The 15,445-nt window shown below is 56.3% G+C and overlaps 1 protein-coding gene and 1 long non-coding RNA gene across 2 annotated transcripts; one reads left to right on the top strand and one right to left on the bottom strand.

Annotated features, from left to right (window-relative positions):
• TUSC5 (tumor suppressor candidate 5) lies at positions 301 to 10,704 on the top strand. Its single transcript, NM_001110058.1, is given in 3 exon segments — positions 301 to 765; positions 8,930 to 9,062; positions 10,670 to 10,704. Coding segments are annotated over 3 exon segments (534 nt in total). The 5' UTR covers positions 301 to 378; the 3' UTR covers positions 10,684 to 10,704.
• Positions 2,784 to 8,334, bottom strand: LOC110256068. The gene is made up of 2 exons (XR_002337294.1): positions 7,868 to 8,334; positions 2,784 to 3,726 (listed from the first exon to the last, which is right to left on the bottom strand). It is a non-coding gene; the product is annotated as an uncharacterized LOC110256068 (long non-coding RNA).

The following is a 15,445-nucleotide window of genomic DNA, read 5'->3' as shown; positions in this document are numbered from 1 at the left end:
TGGTGTGCGCGCGCACACACACACACACACACACACACACACAGCCTTCCTGACTTAGCCTAAGCCTCGCTCAGGAGAGGAGCAGTCTTCTCTCTGCCCTTGGAGCTGCTCTCTTGCTTCCCCGCCCATCTGTGCTGTCAGCAGCACCAGCAAAGTTGGCCTCAAACTTGAAGGGACCTGAAGGCTCCGGCTTCCTCTGAACTCGGCTGGCCTGGAGAAGCCGAGCCTCCCATTCCCCCGCTGGCCCTCGCTCTCCTGGGTGACGCCTCTGCCCCTGACCTGTAGGCCCCCAGACTGGGCTGAGGAATGGTGCGCTGAGCTCCCGCTGGAGCCCCTCTTCCCGGCCTGGAGCTGGAGCAGCCCAAGGCCCAGGCCAGCATGGCCAACCCCGGGCAGCCTCCGCTTTGCCCGGCACAGGAGCCAGGCACCGCCTCTCCCCCAGACCTGCCAGAGATGCAGACGCTCCTCGCCAAGGTGGGGGACCAGGATGACGTGCCCCTGAAGGCGGCCAAGTCCCTCTCGGGGGCTCTGGACCTGGAGCACAACGGCCACGGCCTGCCCTTCAAGGTGATGTCCGAGGGGCCCCGGGAGGCCTCGCTCCCGCGGTCGTCCTCCCGGGCCAGCTCGAGGCGGGCGTCCTCCATCGCCACCACCTCCTATGCCCAGGACAGAGACGTCCCCAAAGATTACCTCGTCCTCGCCATCGCCTCCTGCTTCTGCCCCGTCTGGCCTCTCAACCTCATCCCCCTCATCTTTTCCATCATGGTAAGTGTGGCTCTTTGTGGCAGGGCAGGGGCTGGGCCTGGGCTTGGCAGACAGGCTCCCCTGGCAGGCACCGGTCACCCTGCCCGGGGTGTAGAGGAAAGAGCGGGGTGTCCCCAGGATGGGGGTGGGGGTCGGGGAAGACGCCCCTTCTCAGGGGGCCTTTCACGCCCCCTGGAGACCACTGGGGCCAAGAGAGCTTCTGCTTACGGTCCCCCTTCATCGCTGCTCCTGCACATCCCAGCTTGACTTGGCACACGTCCCTGCTGGGGAGGGAACCCCAGACAGCCGCCCGGAGCTAGACTCTGCAGGAAGGCAGCCAAGCTGGGGGTCTTGCCTTTGTGGGGCTGCCGGGGACTTGTCCCAGGGGGCTGTGAATCAGCAGCGGTTGCAGCTGGCAGGGGATCCCAGGGCCCCGTGTTCTCAGTGGGGGGGAGCCAGGCTCTCCCCTGGGGCCACCTGGATGTTCTAACAGCTTCGCAGCTCTGGTTTCCAAGAGCCAGCCGCGGCTTCCCGCCATGCACGGGGGGCCCAGGCCTGGCTCCCCCAAGGCTGTTCCTCTGGAGGGAACTGCTTCCCAGGCCCCCCGGGCCTCGCCTTTGCACTGATTTCAGCCTCTGTCTTCAGGGTAGGGGAGGTCTGGGCCAAGGGTGGAAAGGTGTGTGTGTCAGAGGGCCTGGCGGGCCTGGCCGGGGAGGGGCTTTGCTTCTCACACACCCGGGGGGTTGGCTTTTGAGTAAATTGCCTTTGATCACCCCCAACCCGAGTCATCTGGATAAAACTGCCTACGGAGGAGCCACAGAGAATGTTGGTAGATGTTGCAAAGTGACTCCTGAGATCCAGGACCCTGAGGGAGGGAGCTGGCAGGGAATGAGGTCAGGAGCAGGGGACAGTTCACTGAGCCGGGAGACACTGTCACTTCACTCGGGAGTGACGTCACCGCTGAGTCATCCATCACCGAGCCCCCGGGAGCTGGGGTCGTTCCTGCGGCCCTGCTGTCCCCTGAGAAAACCCTCACTTCCCCGAAGCTCAGTCTCCCCGCCCCTCCAAATCCAGCACCACCCACGAGGGCTCTAGGGGACACTGGCAGAGTTCCCCAGACCAAGGGAGTTGGTGTGGGCAGAAGAGCTGGGGCTGGGCAGGGCCAGCCTCTTGGTTACAGGCAGAAACCCCAAGAGGGGAGACAGGCTTTGGGGAGGGAAGGCACACAAGAGCCCTGGAGACACCAGTTGCTAGAATCCATCTCCCACTGGGTCTGGCTGGGCCAGAGCTGGGCCGGAGCTGCCTTTGTCAAAGGAAACCCGGAGCCCAAGTCTGTGCAGCCACGGACCCCCCACCAACCACTAACCCCACCCCCCCAACCACTGAACCCCCACCCCCCCCAACCACTAACCCCACCCCCCCAACCACTGAACCCCCACCCCACCCCAACCACTAACCCCACCCCCCCAACCACTGAACCCCCACCCCACCCAACCACTAACCCCACCCCCCCAACCACTGAACCCCACCCCACCCAACCACTAACCCCACCCCCCCAACCACTGAACCCCCACCCCACCCCCAACCACTAACCCCACCCCACCCCAACCACTGAACCCCCACCCCACCTCCAACCACTGAACCCCCAACCCCACTCCCAACCACTGAACCCCCACCCCACCCCCAACCACTGAACCCCCAACCCCACTCCCAACCACTGAATCCCCACCCCACCTCCAACCACCGAACCCCCAACCCCACTCCCAACCACTGAATCGCCACCCGACCCCCAACCCCCTGTGTTTCGAGGTCCTTCTCAGGTTCTGCCGCCATTTTTCCCAACAGCCTTTGCTCACTTCCTGTCTCTGTGTCATGTTGTGTTAACTCTCAAAATATTTCCAGCTTTTTCAGTACTATTCTATCTGTCACAGGACCTGTCACCAGGGATCTTTAATGTTACTATTGCAAAAAGATCACAACGCGCTGAGCAATGATGGCTAGCATTTTTTAGCAATAAATTATTTCTGAAATTTTTTTTTCCCCCAGAATGCTATTGCACACTTAAGAGACTAGAGTAAGGTGCAAACATAACTTTCACAGGCCCTAGGAAACCAAAATATTCATGGGACCCGCTTAGTTGTGATAGTCACTGTACTGGTTCATAGGACACTCCCCAGCCCCGAGGAGGGAAGGAGTCAGTCATTTACTTAGGGCTCAAGCAGCAGCAGGGGAGAAGGAGAGGCAGAGACTGTGGAAAGAGAATGAAGTCTCCATGCTGGTGTCTCTAGGTCCTGGTGACAGAGCTCAGAGCTCCTCATCTGAAGTGCCCCCTCTCGTTACCAAGTGAAGAGTCAGGCCCTTGACCTCAAGGTAGAAAGGGACCCAGAGCCTTGACAGCCTGGCTAGAGCTCCCTGTCTGCAATGCAGGTCCTAATGCGAGCGTGACAGTCTGGCTAGTTGTTCCCATTTAACAGATGAGGCAACTGAGGCTCACAGAACCATGCCTTGCCAGTGGTCACTCAGCTGGCAAGTGGTATAGCAGCTGGATATTGGATCCAGTGTTCTCTTCGTGGCCCACCCTGCCTCTACGTGTGGGACAAGGATGCTGGGTCCCTCTCAGGAAGGCCTTTTGGGCATCTGCGCAGGGAGGGAATAAGCCCACTTCCTTCCGTCTCTTCTCCCCCTCTTCCCAGTGGCCTCCTCCCTGCCACCTGCTGACTCCATCAGTGGAAGACTAATGGACTAGCAGCATCCTTCCCATTGTGGGTGTGTGGGGGAGCTTGCTGGGACCAGGGCCTCTACCTTGGGGCTGTGACCACAGGTGTCCAGACCCAGCCCTGCTCAGCACTGCAGCCTCCTGGGGTGGCCGGTGCAAGGCTGGTTCCATCCATCTTCCTTCTGGGTCAGGCTGAGAAGATGGCCGGGCTCTCTGAGGCCAGCAGGGTCTTCTGTCAATGAGGGAGCTGGACCCCAGCAGCAGGCCTTTGGTCAACAAGAATGATAAAAGAAGCATGAGATAGACTTGGGTGTGTATCCCATCCTAATCCCTTTGAAGTCACATGACCACGTCCCAATCATTCCATCTCCTCCCTTAGCTCCAGTTTCCTCATCTATTAAATATGTGTGATAAGACCACTTACATCATAGAGCTGTTGGGAGGATTAAATGAACTAATGTGTGTGTGCCGGAGCCTGGCCTATAGTAAATGCTTAATAAATGGAAGTGGTTGCTGGAATGATTAATACTAAATGAAACAGCAGTATCAGAGGAAAAGGCAAATTGCTCCAGGGATAGAAGTTTGGCTTTTAGCAATTTGGATATAATGGAGTCTCCCCCCTCGTTAAACCCCTGCGGGAGGTGGGCAGCTCTGTCTGTGGTTTTGGTTGCAGCCTCTGAGCAGCCCCTTCTCTGTAGGATTTTCCTACAGCATGTGGGAGTTTTGCCAAGATCCAGAGTGGCTTCCGAAACGCTTTCCTACTTAGGCATTTTTGACAACTAAATTATTTAACTGATGTATTTCAGGCTCATTTTCATTCATTTATGCAATTATCCACTCATTCAATGAGAGTGCTAAGCCCCGACCAGGGCTGACAGTCGGCTGGCTTGCAGGCATATGGCTGACGATATTGACATACTTCTCAATCAGTTGGGAAATAGCTTCTGCCTCAAATCCCTAAGCCATCCCAGTGCCTCCCAACCAGCACTACAGCTGCTCTGACTCCTTCCCTGGGAGCCCGCCACCACCACCATCCTGCCCCACTCTCCAGCAACAGAGGGGCTAACCTGTAGTCAGGGCATTTCAGAAGCAGGTGCATCTGTGCAGAGAGAATGGCGTGAAGGGGGCAGGGAGAAGCACATCCTTTAGCTTTGACCTGCTAGGAGATGCTTGAGCTCTGCAGAGGGGCACACCTTGTCCGTTCTCCTGAGATCAGCTGAGCCTTGGCCTGAGTCTCCTGGGTGGCAGAAGCTCTCTCCTGACAAGTTCTCTCGACATGCTCCTCTGGCCGATTCCAGCCTCAGGCAGCTCTCCTCAGCATCCTTCTCACCCCATCCTACCCCGCCCTGTCCTTTTCCCACACTACAACTTTTTTCAGCATCTTTCTGCACTGATCTATTAACCCGAATTCATTTTTCTCACTCAGCATTCCCACAGCACTGCAATCACAAATGATCTATTAATTCAGTCGTTACAACTATTACTGCAATTATTGTTGTGCCTTCAACTTGAGCCATTCTATGTACGGGGAAGACGATGCCGCTAAGTGGGGATGGAGAGCAGCTGGTAATTTACTCATAAAAAGAAATGAAGGGTTTTCTTCCATCCCTGGAATCAAGGGACGGACCTTTCATTTGGTAACTAATGGGGAGGGGAACTTCAAAAGTGGGCTCCCTTTACCGGTGGAGAATCGCTCTTCTAAAAATACGGCTCTAGGGAGTTCCCATCATGGTGCAGTGGAAAGGAATCTGACTAGTATCCATGAGGACGAAGGTTTGATCCCTGGCCTTGCTCAGTGGGTTAAGGATCCGGTGTTGCCATGAGCTGTGGTGTAGGTCGCAGATGTGGCTCGGATCCTGCGTTGCTGTGGCTGTGGCTGTGGCATGGGCCAGCAGCTACAACTCCGATTTGATCACTAGCCTGGAAACCTCCATATGCCACAGGTGTGGCCCTCAAAAGACAATAAAATAAAAATAGGGCTCTAGAGAGCTTCCTGGTGGTGTGACCAGGTTAAGAATCCAGCATTGTCACTACTGTGGCTCAGGTCACAGCTGTGGTGCAGGTTGGATCCCTGGCCCTGGAAATTTCACATGCCTTGAGCATGGCCAAAATAAATAAAAACAGGGATTTTTTTTTCTTTTTAGGGCCGCACCTGCAGCATGTGGGATTTCCCAGGCTAGGGGTCTAATCGGAGCTGTAGCTGCTGGCCTATGCCACAGCCACAACATCCCAGGATTAGAGCCACCGACTGAGACCTACACCACAGCTCACAGCAATGCTGGATCATTAACCCACTGAGCAAGGCCAGGGATCGATCCTGCATCCTCATGGATACCAGTCAGCTTTGTTAACCACTGTAGGGCTCTATTCTTAGAGGCAGCTTTTCCCTCCATTTTACAGATCAGAAAACTAAGACTTACAGAACGGTTGGGAGATTTACCTTGGATGGTGTGTTTAAAGTGTCCCACTTGGGAGTTCCCGTCGTGGCCCAGTGGTTAACGAATCTGACTAGGAACCATGAGGCTGTGGGTTCGATCCCTGGCCTTGCTCAGTGGGTTAAGGATCTGGCGTTGCTGTGAGCTGTGGTGTAGGTTGCAGACACGGCTCGGATCCCGCGTTGCTGTGGCTCTGGTGTAGGCCGGTGGCTACAGCTCTGATTAGACCCCTAGCCTGGGAAGCTCCATATGCCACGGAAATGGCCCTAAAAAAGGTAAAAAGAAAAAAAAAAAAAGTGTCCCATTCAACAAAGCAGCTACAATCAGATTTGCCCTGTTCCATCTGGCCATTCCCAGGGTGTCTGCTTCAACGATGTCCCTCAGGCTTGGAGGGACATGCAGAGACTGATGGCTCTGTGGATAAAGAAGAGCAGTGGGCTCAGCATAACTGAAAACAATTATCTCACCCTCTTGCCTTTCCTCTTCCATCTCTGGCACCCAAGAAACCACATGTGTGCCTCTCTCCATGGTCCTGAATCATTTCAGCACAGACAGCTATTTTTCTGGAAAGTAGGGGACAGGACCCCTCTCACACCCTGTGCCCCTCCCTCTATGCCATGCATACAGCTGAGAGTGAGTCCTTCAATACTGATTCAAGGTAGCCTCAGAGTTTCTGAAGCCGAACCTCCTGGAAATTCTGGAAGCCTTTCTGAACGTTGCCCCCTCTTCCTCCCAATGGTGCCTTAGTGCTGATCACCTGAGTTCGATGACTTGGGCTGGCCATGCAGAGAGCTTGGCAGGGGAGCCTACAACTGAGACAAATAGAGAGAAAAAGAGGGAGAGGGTGAAAAGACCAAGGAGTGATTGGGGTCCCCACATCCCAGGGCAATAGAGAGATGCTGAAGTCTGGACCTGAGCTTGCACAGTTCCTGGCACAAGATAAAAGTTCAAATATTGTTAGGGACTCTGACCATTCCGGTGGAGGTGGAGGAATTTTGGTGGGCATCACAGAGGAGGTGGCAGTGGAGCCAGCCCTTGAAAGATGAGAGGATTTGGCCATGTGGTTTTTGTAGGGAGGCAGGAATGTGGGCAGGAGAAATAGCATGAGAAAAGGAAAGTGGAATCAGGGCTCAAACCCAGAGCAGCTCAGATCAGCTGGACCTAGAGGTCGTGGAAGAGAATGGTAGAGGGTAAAACCAGGACACGCAAAGCTAACCTGAGTTTGGACTTTATCGGCAGACAGTGAGGGGCCATGGAAGATGCTTAACAAGAATGATTGGCTTAGCTACCATCATTTCATGGAGTTTTTGCACTAGCTCCTGACTTTCCTCTGATCCCACACTACAGCCAGAGGGATTTTTGGGAAACCTACACTGAATCACACCATCCTCCTGCCCCCAGCCTTCCATCTCCAGCAGCTCTCACTGTTCTGGGACCAACCTCCTTCCTGTATGGGCAGAGCCCTACCTGGCCTGGCCCTGCCCACCTCTACAGCCTCCGCTTCCTCACTGTCTCAGCTCCAGCCATGCTGGTCTTGGTCTGATCCTTCCTGCTTCCTTCCAATAACCATTTATTGAACATCTACATATTTGCATGTAGGGCCTCCCTCAGGGTCTTTGCACATGCTGTTCTCTCTACTTGGAATACTTTGCTTTCCTTTGGAAAAAAAATCTTTTTTTTTTTTTTTTTTTTTTTGTCTTTTGTTTTTTCTAGGGCCGCAACTGCGGCATAGGGAGGTTCCCAGGCTAAGAGTCTAATCAGAGCTGCAGCCACTGGCCTTCGCTACAACCACAGCAACGCGGGATCCAAGCCACCTCTGTGACCTACACCACAGCTCACGACAATGCCAGATCCTTAACCCACGAGCGAGGTCAGGGATCGAACCTGCAACCTCATGTTCCTAGTCAGATTTGTTAACCACTGAGCCATGATGGGCACTGCCGGAAAAAAAATCTATTTAATTCTTACTCACCTCTCAGAACTCAATCCAAATGTCTTCCCTCCAGGAAGTGTTTCCTGACTCTCCCCTTTTAGGGGTCGGGGGGTGGGGGTCTGTTTAGGAGTCTGAGCGTTGAAGAGAGGAGCCAGAGGGTGAGGGGGTCCCATGGAAGAGAACAGGTGGGGGCAGGGTTGCTTCCACGAACTTCAGCTCCTTTAAAAGTGGGCAACGCTGTCGCCTCATAAGATGATTCTGCGGCTAAATGAGATAATGACCAGGCAGGGTGGTTAGCAAACTGCCCGGCACAAAACAAGGCCTCGATAAGTCTTTGTTGTCATTGTTGCTATCATTATCAAAGGACTTGATGGGTCCGTGCTGAACTCAGGAGCCTCTAATAATCAGAACACAGGATAACCAAAGAAGGGAGGTCCCGTTGTGGCTCAGTGGGTTATGAACCCGACTGGGAGCCATGAGGATGCGGGTTCGATCCCTGGTCTCATTTAGTGGGTTAAGGATCTGGCGTTGCTGCAAACTGTTAGTGGAGGTCGCAGATGTCGCTCGGCTCCTGTGTTGCTGTGGCTGGGCATAGGCTGGAAGCTGCAGCTCTGAGTCAACCCTCGCCTGGGAATATCCATATGCTATAGATGTGGCCCTAAAAAGCAAAAAAACCAGAAAAAGCCCCAGAAGCCGTCTTAGCGCAGCAGCAGCAGTGAGCTTTGGGGTGGGGTCTGCAGAGGCCTGGTTTATTCCTCCTGTCAGCTCAGCGTGGCCTGGACCCGGCCCTCCCAGGCCTTCCGTCTCCACTGAACCACCACGCCCATCACTGTCCTGAGATAATGCCCTGCATTGCCTGGTGATGCTGCCAGCTGTCCCCAGCCCATGGGGGGCAGGCTTGGTTAGGCATCCTTGCAAGGGGTCTGGCCATTTGAGTCCAAGTCGCTTCTCGAGGAGGAGCCCCCACGTCTCCCCTAGGGGTGCTGCTGGCGTGTGGGCCACCATGGGGACCGGGTGTGTTGCAGAGGCTCAGGCAACGGGCCCCCCTGCGGGGCTGCCCAGGACAGACTTCCCGAGGTCTCTGCCACCCTCTCTCTGCAGTCTCGAAGTAGCGTGCAGCAGGGGGACCTGGACGGGGCCCGGAGGCTGGGCCGCCTGGCCCGGATGCTCAGCATCACCTTCATCGTCATGGGAATCGTCATTATCCTGGTGGCCGTGACTGTCAACTTTGCAGGTGAGGCCCAGTCCCCGGGGCAGGGGTGGCGGCGGGGGAGAAGGGTAAGAGCGTGTGGGGCCACAGACTTTTCCTCTCACTCCGGGAAAGCAACCCAGTCCTCTCTGCAGGGCCGGGCTGGGTGGGGTGGGCTTTCTGACGGTCTTATGCCGGGAGAGCTGATCCCTAGGAAAGGACGTGGGCAGAGCGCCCACCCAGGAGGCAGAGGCCGTGAGCTCTCAGCTCTGAGAGCCCCAGATCCTGCACCAGTGTCTGCCTGATGGAACCTCCGGGTTTTCATGTCAAAACAGTAGGAAGAAGCCTCCAGCACAGAGGCTTTTGTGAGCACCATCTGAGATTACAGATGTGACTTCGATTTGCAAATTGGGGGCGTGCCACACAGTGTCTCTGCTGAGACCGCCCCGGTGTACCAGAAATAAACCAGGCTTGTGCTAGAAGTCAGGAAGTAACACTGTTTTCTGGATTCAGTTTTGTTTTGTTTCGGCTTTTTAGGGCCATACCTGCGGCACAAGGAAGTTCCCAGGATAGGGGTTGAATTGGAGCTGCAGCTGACAACCTATGCCACAGCCACATGGGATCTGAGCCGCGTCTGTGACCTACACCACAGCTCACAGCAATGCCGGATCCCTAACCCACTGAGCGAGGCCAGGGATTGAACCCGTGTCCTCATGGATACTAGTTGGGTTCACTGCCACTGAGCCGTGACGGGAACGCCCAAGCAAGTAACAGTATTGTGAGGCCCAAAGGTGGTGGGGACCATTTCCACCCAGCTGCTCACAAAACCCAGGCAGCTTTGAGAATTGCTGGGCTGTGCGGGTCAGGGGTACTCACTTCCTTCCCATCACCCACTTGCACGGGGGCCTCCAAGCATCTCTGTCCCCTTGGTGATCCTTAAAAACTGTTGCCCTTCTGCATGTCCTCCCCGGACCGGCTGTGGCTACTCGCACTAAGAACGGGTCAGAAATGCAGAGTCTCAGATCCCACTCCAGACCCACTTAATCAGAATTTGCATTTTAATAAGATTCCCAGCACTGGTCTAGACGATAGAGTGTTCAACTTGGGGCAGATGGTCTGGGATTTGACCGCGGGGTCACGGGCAACCTTGGCCTCTCAGGAGCAGGAAGAGTTCCGGTTTGTAATCAGCCTGCCTGGCTTCAGAATGCAGCTCCTCCACTTGAACTGTCTGAATGGAAGCACGTTCCATCACCGCTCAGAGTCTGACAGACCTGCAGGTGCCTGCGAGCCAGGATCCCACCTGCCCAGGGCATAAGTCTCAATATTACCTTGGTCTCTTGGTCCTGCGGCTGCTTGTCACCTTAGCCATGACTCTTTCAATGGCAGGTGACAACCCCTGAACTCAAACCCGAAAATTTAGCTTTCATGAAGACACTCAAGCAGTGATGGTTCTGTCTTCAGGGGTCACAGGCAGCCCAATCACCCAGGCCCCAGTCCTTGGCTCCGCAGGCATTCACTTCCACCGCGAGCCCCAAAGCAAATCACCTCTGTCACCATGTCCCACTAGGAAACAACCCCCAATCCTCAAAACAAGGACTCTGAGATCCCAAGTTCTGATCTATGTTCTGCCATAACTGTTCTTTTCTTTACAGTTCAGAAGAAATAAAAACTAGAGGGAGCTGCTAGCAGAGGCAGGCCCCGGCCCGAGCGAGAACGCCCCACCCACACGCCCCACGTACCACGGAGGACAGGACGGTGACTGCCACCTGCCCACCTGCCCCTCCTGCTCCAAAAGCACTAACTTGGAGGGAAACCCCCAAGTCACCCTATTGCCAGCCTGCACCAAACAGGAGAAAGGAGAGAAAGAAAGGAAGAGAGGAAGTGAAATTGACTGTGAAACTAACCAATACCGTGGTTTAATCTCATGGACATGGCCTGGTATTCTAACCCCAGGGTTCTGGCTGGTTTCTCAGCCCCCAAATTTCCTGGGATCTACCAAGCAGCATATACTGCCAGAGTGAGAAGAAACCAGCCCCACGAACACGACTGTGGTGGGGAGAGCGGTAGCACAGCCCCCACGTGTCTGACGACCAGCAGCAAAGACGTGGGACTTTATCTTTTGTATTTTTCTTCACGTGGGATTGAAAAAAAAAAGACTGTTTGCATGCCTTGTGCTACATGCCTGCTGCAATCCCAGCCAACACCCCAAGCTCAGAGGCCCAGCGGCTGCTCAGCACGTGCCCTGAAACCCCTTGGACCCACAGGACGGGCAGCTGCCCTGGGAAGAAGCGGTGGCCACACTGAAATCCTCCACCCGGCACAGGGTGGGGGCCCCGGGAGCTATGTTGGTGGAGCCAGGACTAGGGACAGCACGACCCATAGACCTCAGTTCAGCCTCAGGAGCCTCTCTGCCAAGATGCCTCGTGGTCCCTCCTGGGGCCACCAACCAAGAACTCATGGACCTGACCCACCTCCAGGTCAGCTGGTGAAGAGGAACCCAGGCCTGAGCTCTCTTCCTGCCGTGGCCTCTCAGGCTGTCTGGGGCACAGACTCGGTGGTTCATGCAAAGGAGTTCAGGGTCCCCGGGCAGAGTGGCTCAGGTGGGGAGTGGGCTCCCAGCTTCCAGCCCACTCCCCACCCAGCTGCATAGGATGCTCTGGACCCCAGCCTGCACCTCAGGCCAGCCACCAACAGCCAAGGCTTGCCCCGGGGCCACCCCTGGAGGGCATTCCCATGGGCTCCCAGGCCATGAGGGGTATTGCTGCCTCCTGCACGGGTGTGGGTTGAAGAATTTTTACGACGGGTTTTCTGTTTATTGGGTCTAGAGAGTTCCAAGGCAGGGGGAAGAGCTTGGCTGAAGGTCCTATCTCTGGGTTTGGCACTCACATGTCCAGAATCAGGGGGCTTGACCTAACTGGGACCCCTTGAAGAAATGAAGCAGGACCCTTGAGCCTCCTCGCTGGTCTTGCCTGCTCCTGTTTCCCCTGCTGGCTTCAGCCTCCAAGTCCCGGAGAGGGTTGTGCCAGGCTTCCCCACCCTGCGAGGCCCCACCTGCAGCCGGGTTCCAGGGGTCTTGGGAGGGCAGGGTCTCAGACTGGCCCCAAGCTGCCGAGAGCGTTTCCTCTGCACATGCAGGACCCTCCCGCCGCCTCCTTTCAGAGGCTCCTCTCCCCCGCCCTCCTCAGAGGCTCCCAGGGGGGGCCTGTCAGCCCAGAGGCTCTGTCTGCTGGGAGGGGCTCTGCGTCCAGCACCGAACCTTCTAGGAGGGCCTGTGTGACTGAGGGGAGGGTTCCGGGCCCAGGGGCACTGAGCAGATCCCTCTGGGGCTGGCGTTCCTGCATCAGTCCCCCAGCTGGGAGCAAGCGCCCACCTCTACAGATCCCACAGGAGCGGCCAGCTGCATCTGCTTTGTGAGACCTTTGAGGCCAAAAGAGAGGTGCCCTTGTTTGTCTGGGGATGAAGGGGATGAGCCCAGAGTTATCTGTGGCTCTTTCAAAGCACGTCAGGCCAGGGGAGTCACGAGGTCTCTGACTGCCACGTTCACAGGCCCCAGCTCTGGAAGGAGGGGTTGTGAGGCAGCTGTCTCTGGGCGGGTCCCAGGGTCCCCAGCTTCAGCTCCCCAGGCAGATGAGCGCAGTGAACCAGTCGGCTTAGGCACAGTCTCATGGGAAAGCGGTGACAGAGGTGGGACTGTGGCCTCTGTGTCCCCTGGGACTGTCACACACACCCAGACCCACCCCACTGTCCACAGTCACACCCACAAAAGTAGCCCCGCCATGCAGTCTCTCCACACACACACACACAGATCATCCTGGAAACCCAGGAGCGTGGAGAAGCTGCCAGCAGCAGGACCAGACACAGAAGGACAGCCTTCCATTCAGGCAAGAACGACTTGAGAGCTCAGAGGCCTCCAAGCTGTGCAGAGGGACAGCGGCTCCAAGAGAAGGGCCCTTCTGGCAGAGAGGAGCCCAGGGCCCCAGGGTGGCCAACACTTCAGAACGAAGATTGGGAGGGAGGGTCCCCGCTGCCCCCACTCACAGGCCACCTGACACACTCAGGCCTCGCTGAAGATCAAAGGACAAGGGCCCTGCCGTCCCAGCTCCATCATGGGTCCAGTGCTGGCGGCACAACACAGCAGTCCCCTGGCTCGGGGCGCTGACCCAGCCCCTCCCCTGGTTCCATAAAGCAAGCGCCACCCCCTGATCACAACGGCCGACCCCAATTTACAGTTCTCTCCTCTGTATTTCTCAGCACGGAATGAAATAAAGCTGCCCATCCATGCTCATCGAGGGTCTGTGCGTCTGTGTGTTCGGGTTTGAGGGGCTCCAAATGACTCGGGGGGCACTGGGGAGCCTGGCCATCCAGGGGCTCCTTGGCCACCACAAAGCATTCCCCTGGGCAAGTCACTGGTCCTCATCCCGCCTCTGGTTCTCCAGCGAATGTCGCTGGTCCCTCTTCTCTCGATTGTTCCCTCTGCCCATGATCCCAGACCTTGGGTGTGGGAGATGAGGCAGGAGGCTACACTGGACATCTTACACGCTTTGGTCAATCCACATGGCCATCCAAGGGGGTCCCTAGTGTTTTTCTGGGGTTCAGATTGATAAACTGAGGCTCAGAGAGGTTTAGACACTAGGCCCAGGCCATACCATGCCTGGCACGCAGAAGGTACTGAAAAAATGCTGCAGAATGACCGTACCCCTCGGTCTGACCCAAAGTTGGCTTCCTGCCACCAGGAAGAGCAAAGGCCTATGGCAGGAAGGTGAGAGTTCGTTGTGTTGGGGGTGGGTGGGTGGGAGAGCATCTCCAAGGCTGTAGGATGAAGCCGGCAGGGGTGGCTTTCCTGCTTGACTGTGAAAAGTGGCAAGGACTTTAGGAGGGGGAAGGAGGGCATGGGCAGAGCCACCTGGCTGCACAGCCAGCAGGAAGGGAGAGAATTGCCCTGAGGCCTTGACCGAGGGCAAGAATCTGGCGAAGGAGGAGGGAAGGGCAGAGGGCTGGGGAGGGGCCAGACGGGGGGTGGGGGGGTGGGGGGGTGGGGAGAGGCTCGGGATTCAAGAGGCAGCCCCGCAGAGCAGCTCAGGGTGGAGAGCTGGGGCCCCCTGCCTGGCCACTTGTCCTCGGCATCTCCTTGGGGAAAATCCTTCCAGCCAGACTAGTGGCCAGAGGAGTGCTTCTCACACCCCAGGTGCTGGGCTCCACATTTTATGCAAATTGTTTTTTAATTTGTTTTCGCCACCCTGCAGCATATGGAGTTCCTGGGCCAGGGATCAGATCTGAGCCACAGCTGCAGCTTAAGCATTAGCAGCAGCAACACCAGATCCTCACCCCACGGTGCGGGGTCAAGGATCGAACCTGGGTCCCAGTGCTCCCAGGATGCCACGGATCCTGTTGTGCCACAGTGGGAACTCCACAAATTATCTCATTTAATCCCCCGGTGAGGTGTGCTGTCCCATTTTCCTAAGAAGACAACCAAACTGAGAGAGGCCCAGCGACTTGCCCAAGCCATACAGTCAGGACAGTCCTTCTGGAAGCTTCGGTGACAGGAGCCTCCTCCCCCACCTTAAAGAGTCTGTGCACTGTTCCAGTGACGTCCTTTACCTGCCCTGCCCCGCCCTGGACGGTCACATTTATCTGCAGCTTTTTGTATCAGTGCTGCATGAGGTCTTTTCAAAAAGGCATTTTAAGCACCACCCGGGGGTCCAGATTAGATGAAATGCAACCAGTGAAGCAACGCTATGGATTTCATAACACTCAGGCGAATGACACCTTCCACACATGAGCGCTGCTGATAACAATCAGGCAGAGCCACAGCCACGCCAGATCCGAGCCGCATCTTCAACCTACACCACAGCTCCTGGCAACGCTGGACCTTTAACCCACTGAGCGAGGCCAGGGATCGAACCCTCAACCTCATGGTTCCTAGTCGGATTCGTTTCCGCTGCGCCATGACGGGAACTCCACAACCCGATTATAGAAACTTGAAAACGGGGGTTAAAGAGACCTGTGTCCGATTCAGCAAAGGAAACCCTGCAGCTTCACCAAGGCAGACGGTCTCAAATCACACACGGTGGTGCCCTGGGACAAGAGGCCTGGCCTTTCTGAACGTGGGCTCCACCTGCGAACGGGGTTGTGTTCTGCTCGGTGCGCCCACAAGGCTGTCGAGGGCTGGATAACCGTGTGGGGACACGGGGGCGCCCTGGCTCTGGGAGGTGTGGGCATCTCAGGCTGACCCTCTGTTCCCCTCCATTCCCAGCTCCTCCCTGACCCATAGCAGGAGGCCACCCCGTGTGCCCAGGGGAGTGCTCTGCCCCAGGCCTCAAACCTTGAGCAGCGCCAAGCTTCTTTCCAGGCCTCAGTCTGCAGGTAAAGGCATGAGCTGGGCTCGTCTCCAGCAGGCTTCTCCATCCTGGCAGCACATGAGAAACACC

Source organism: Sus scrofa, chromosome 12 (assembly GCF_000003025.6).
Source record: "Sus scrofa isolate TJ Tabasco breed Duroc chromosome 12, Sscrofa11.1, whole genome shotgun sequence".
Lineage (NCBI taxonomy): Eukaryota > Metazoa > Chordata > Mammalia > Artiodactyla > Suidae > Sus > Sus scrofa.
The sequence above is the reverse complement of the archived record's forward strand: the minus strand, read 5'-3'. Positions and strand labels throughout refer to the sequence as shown.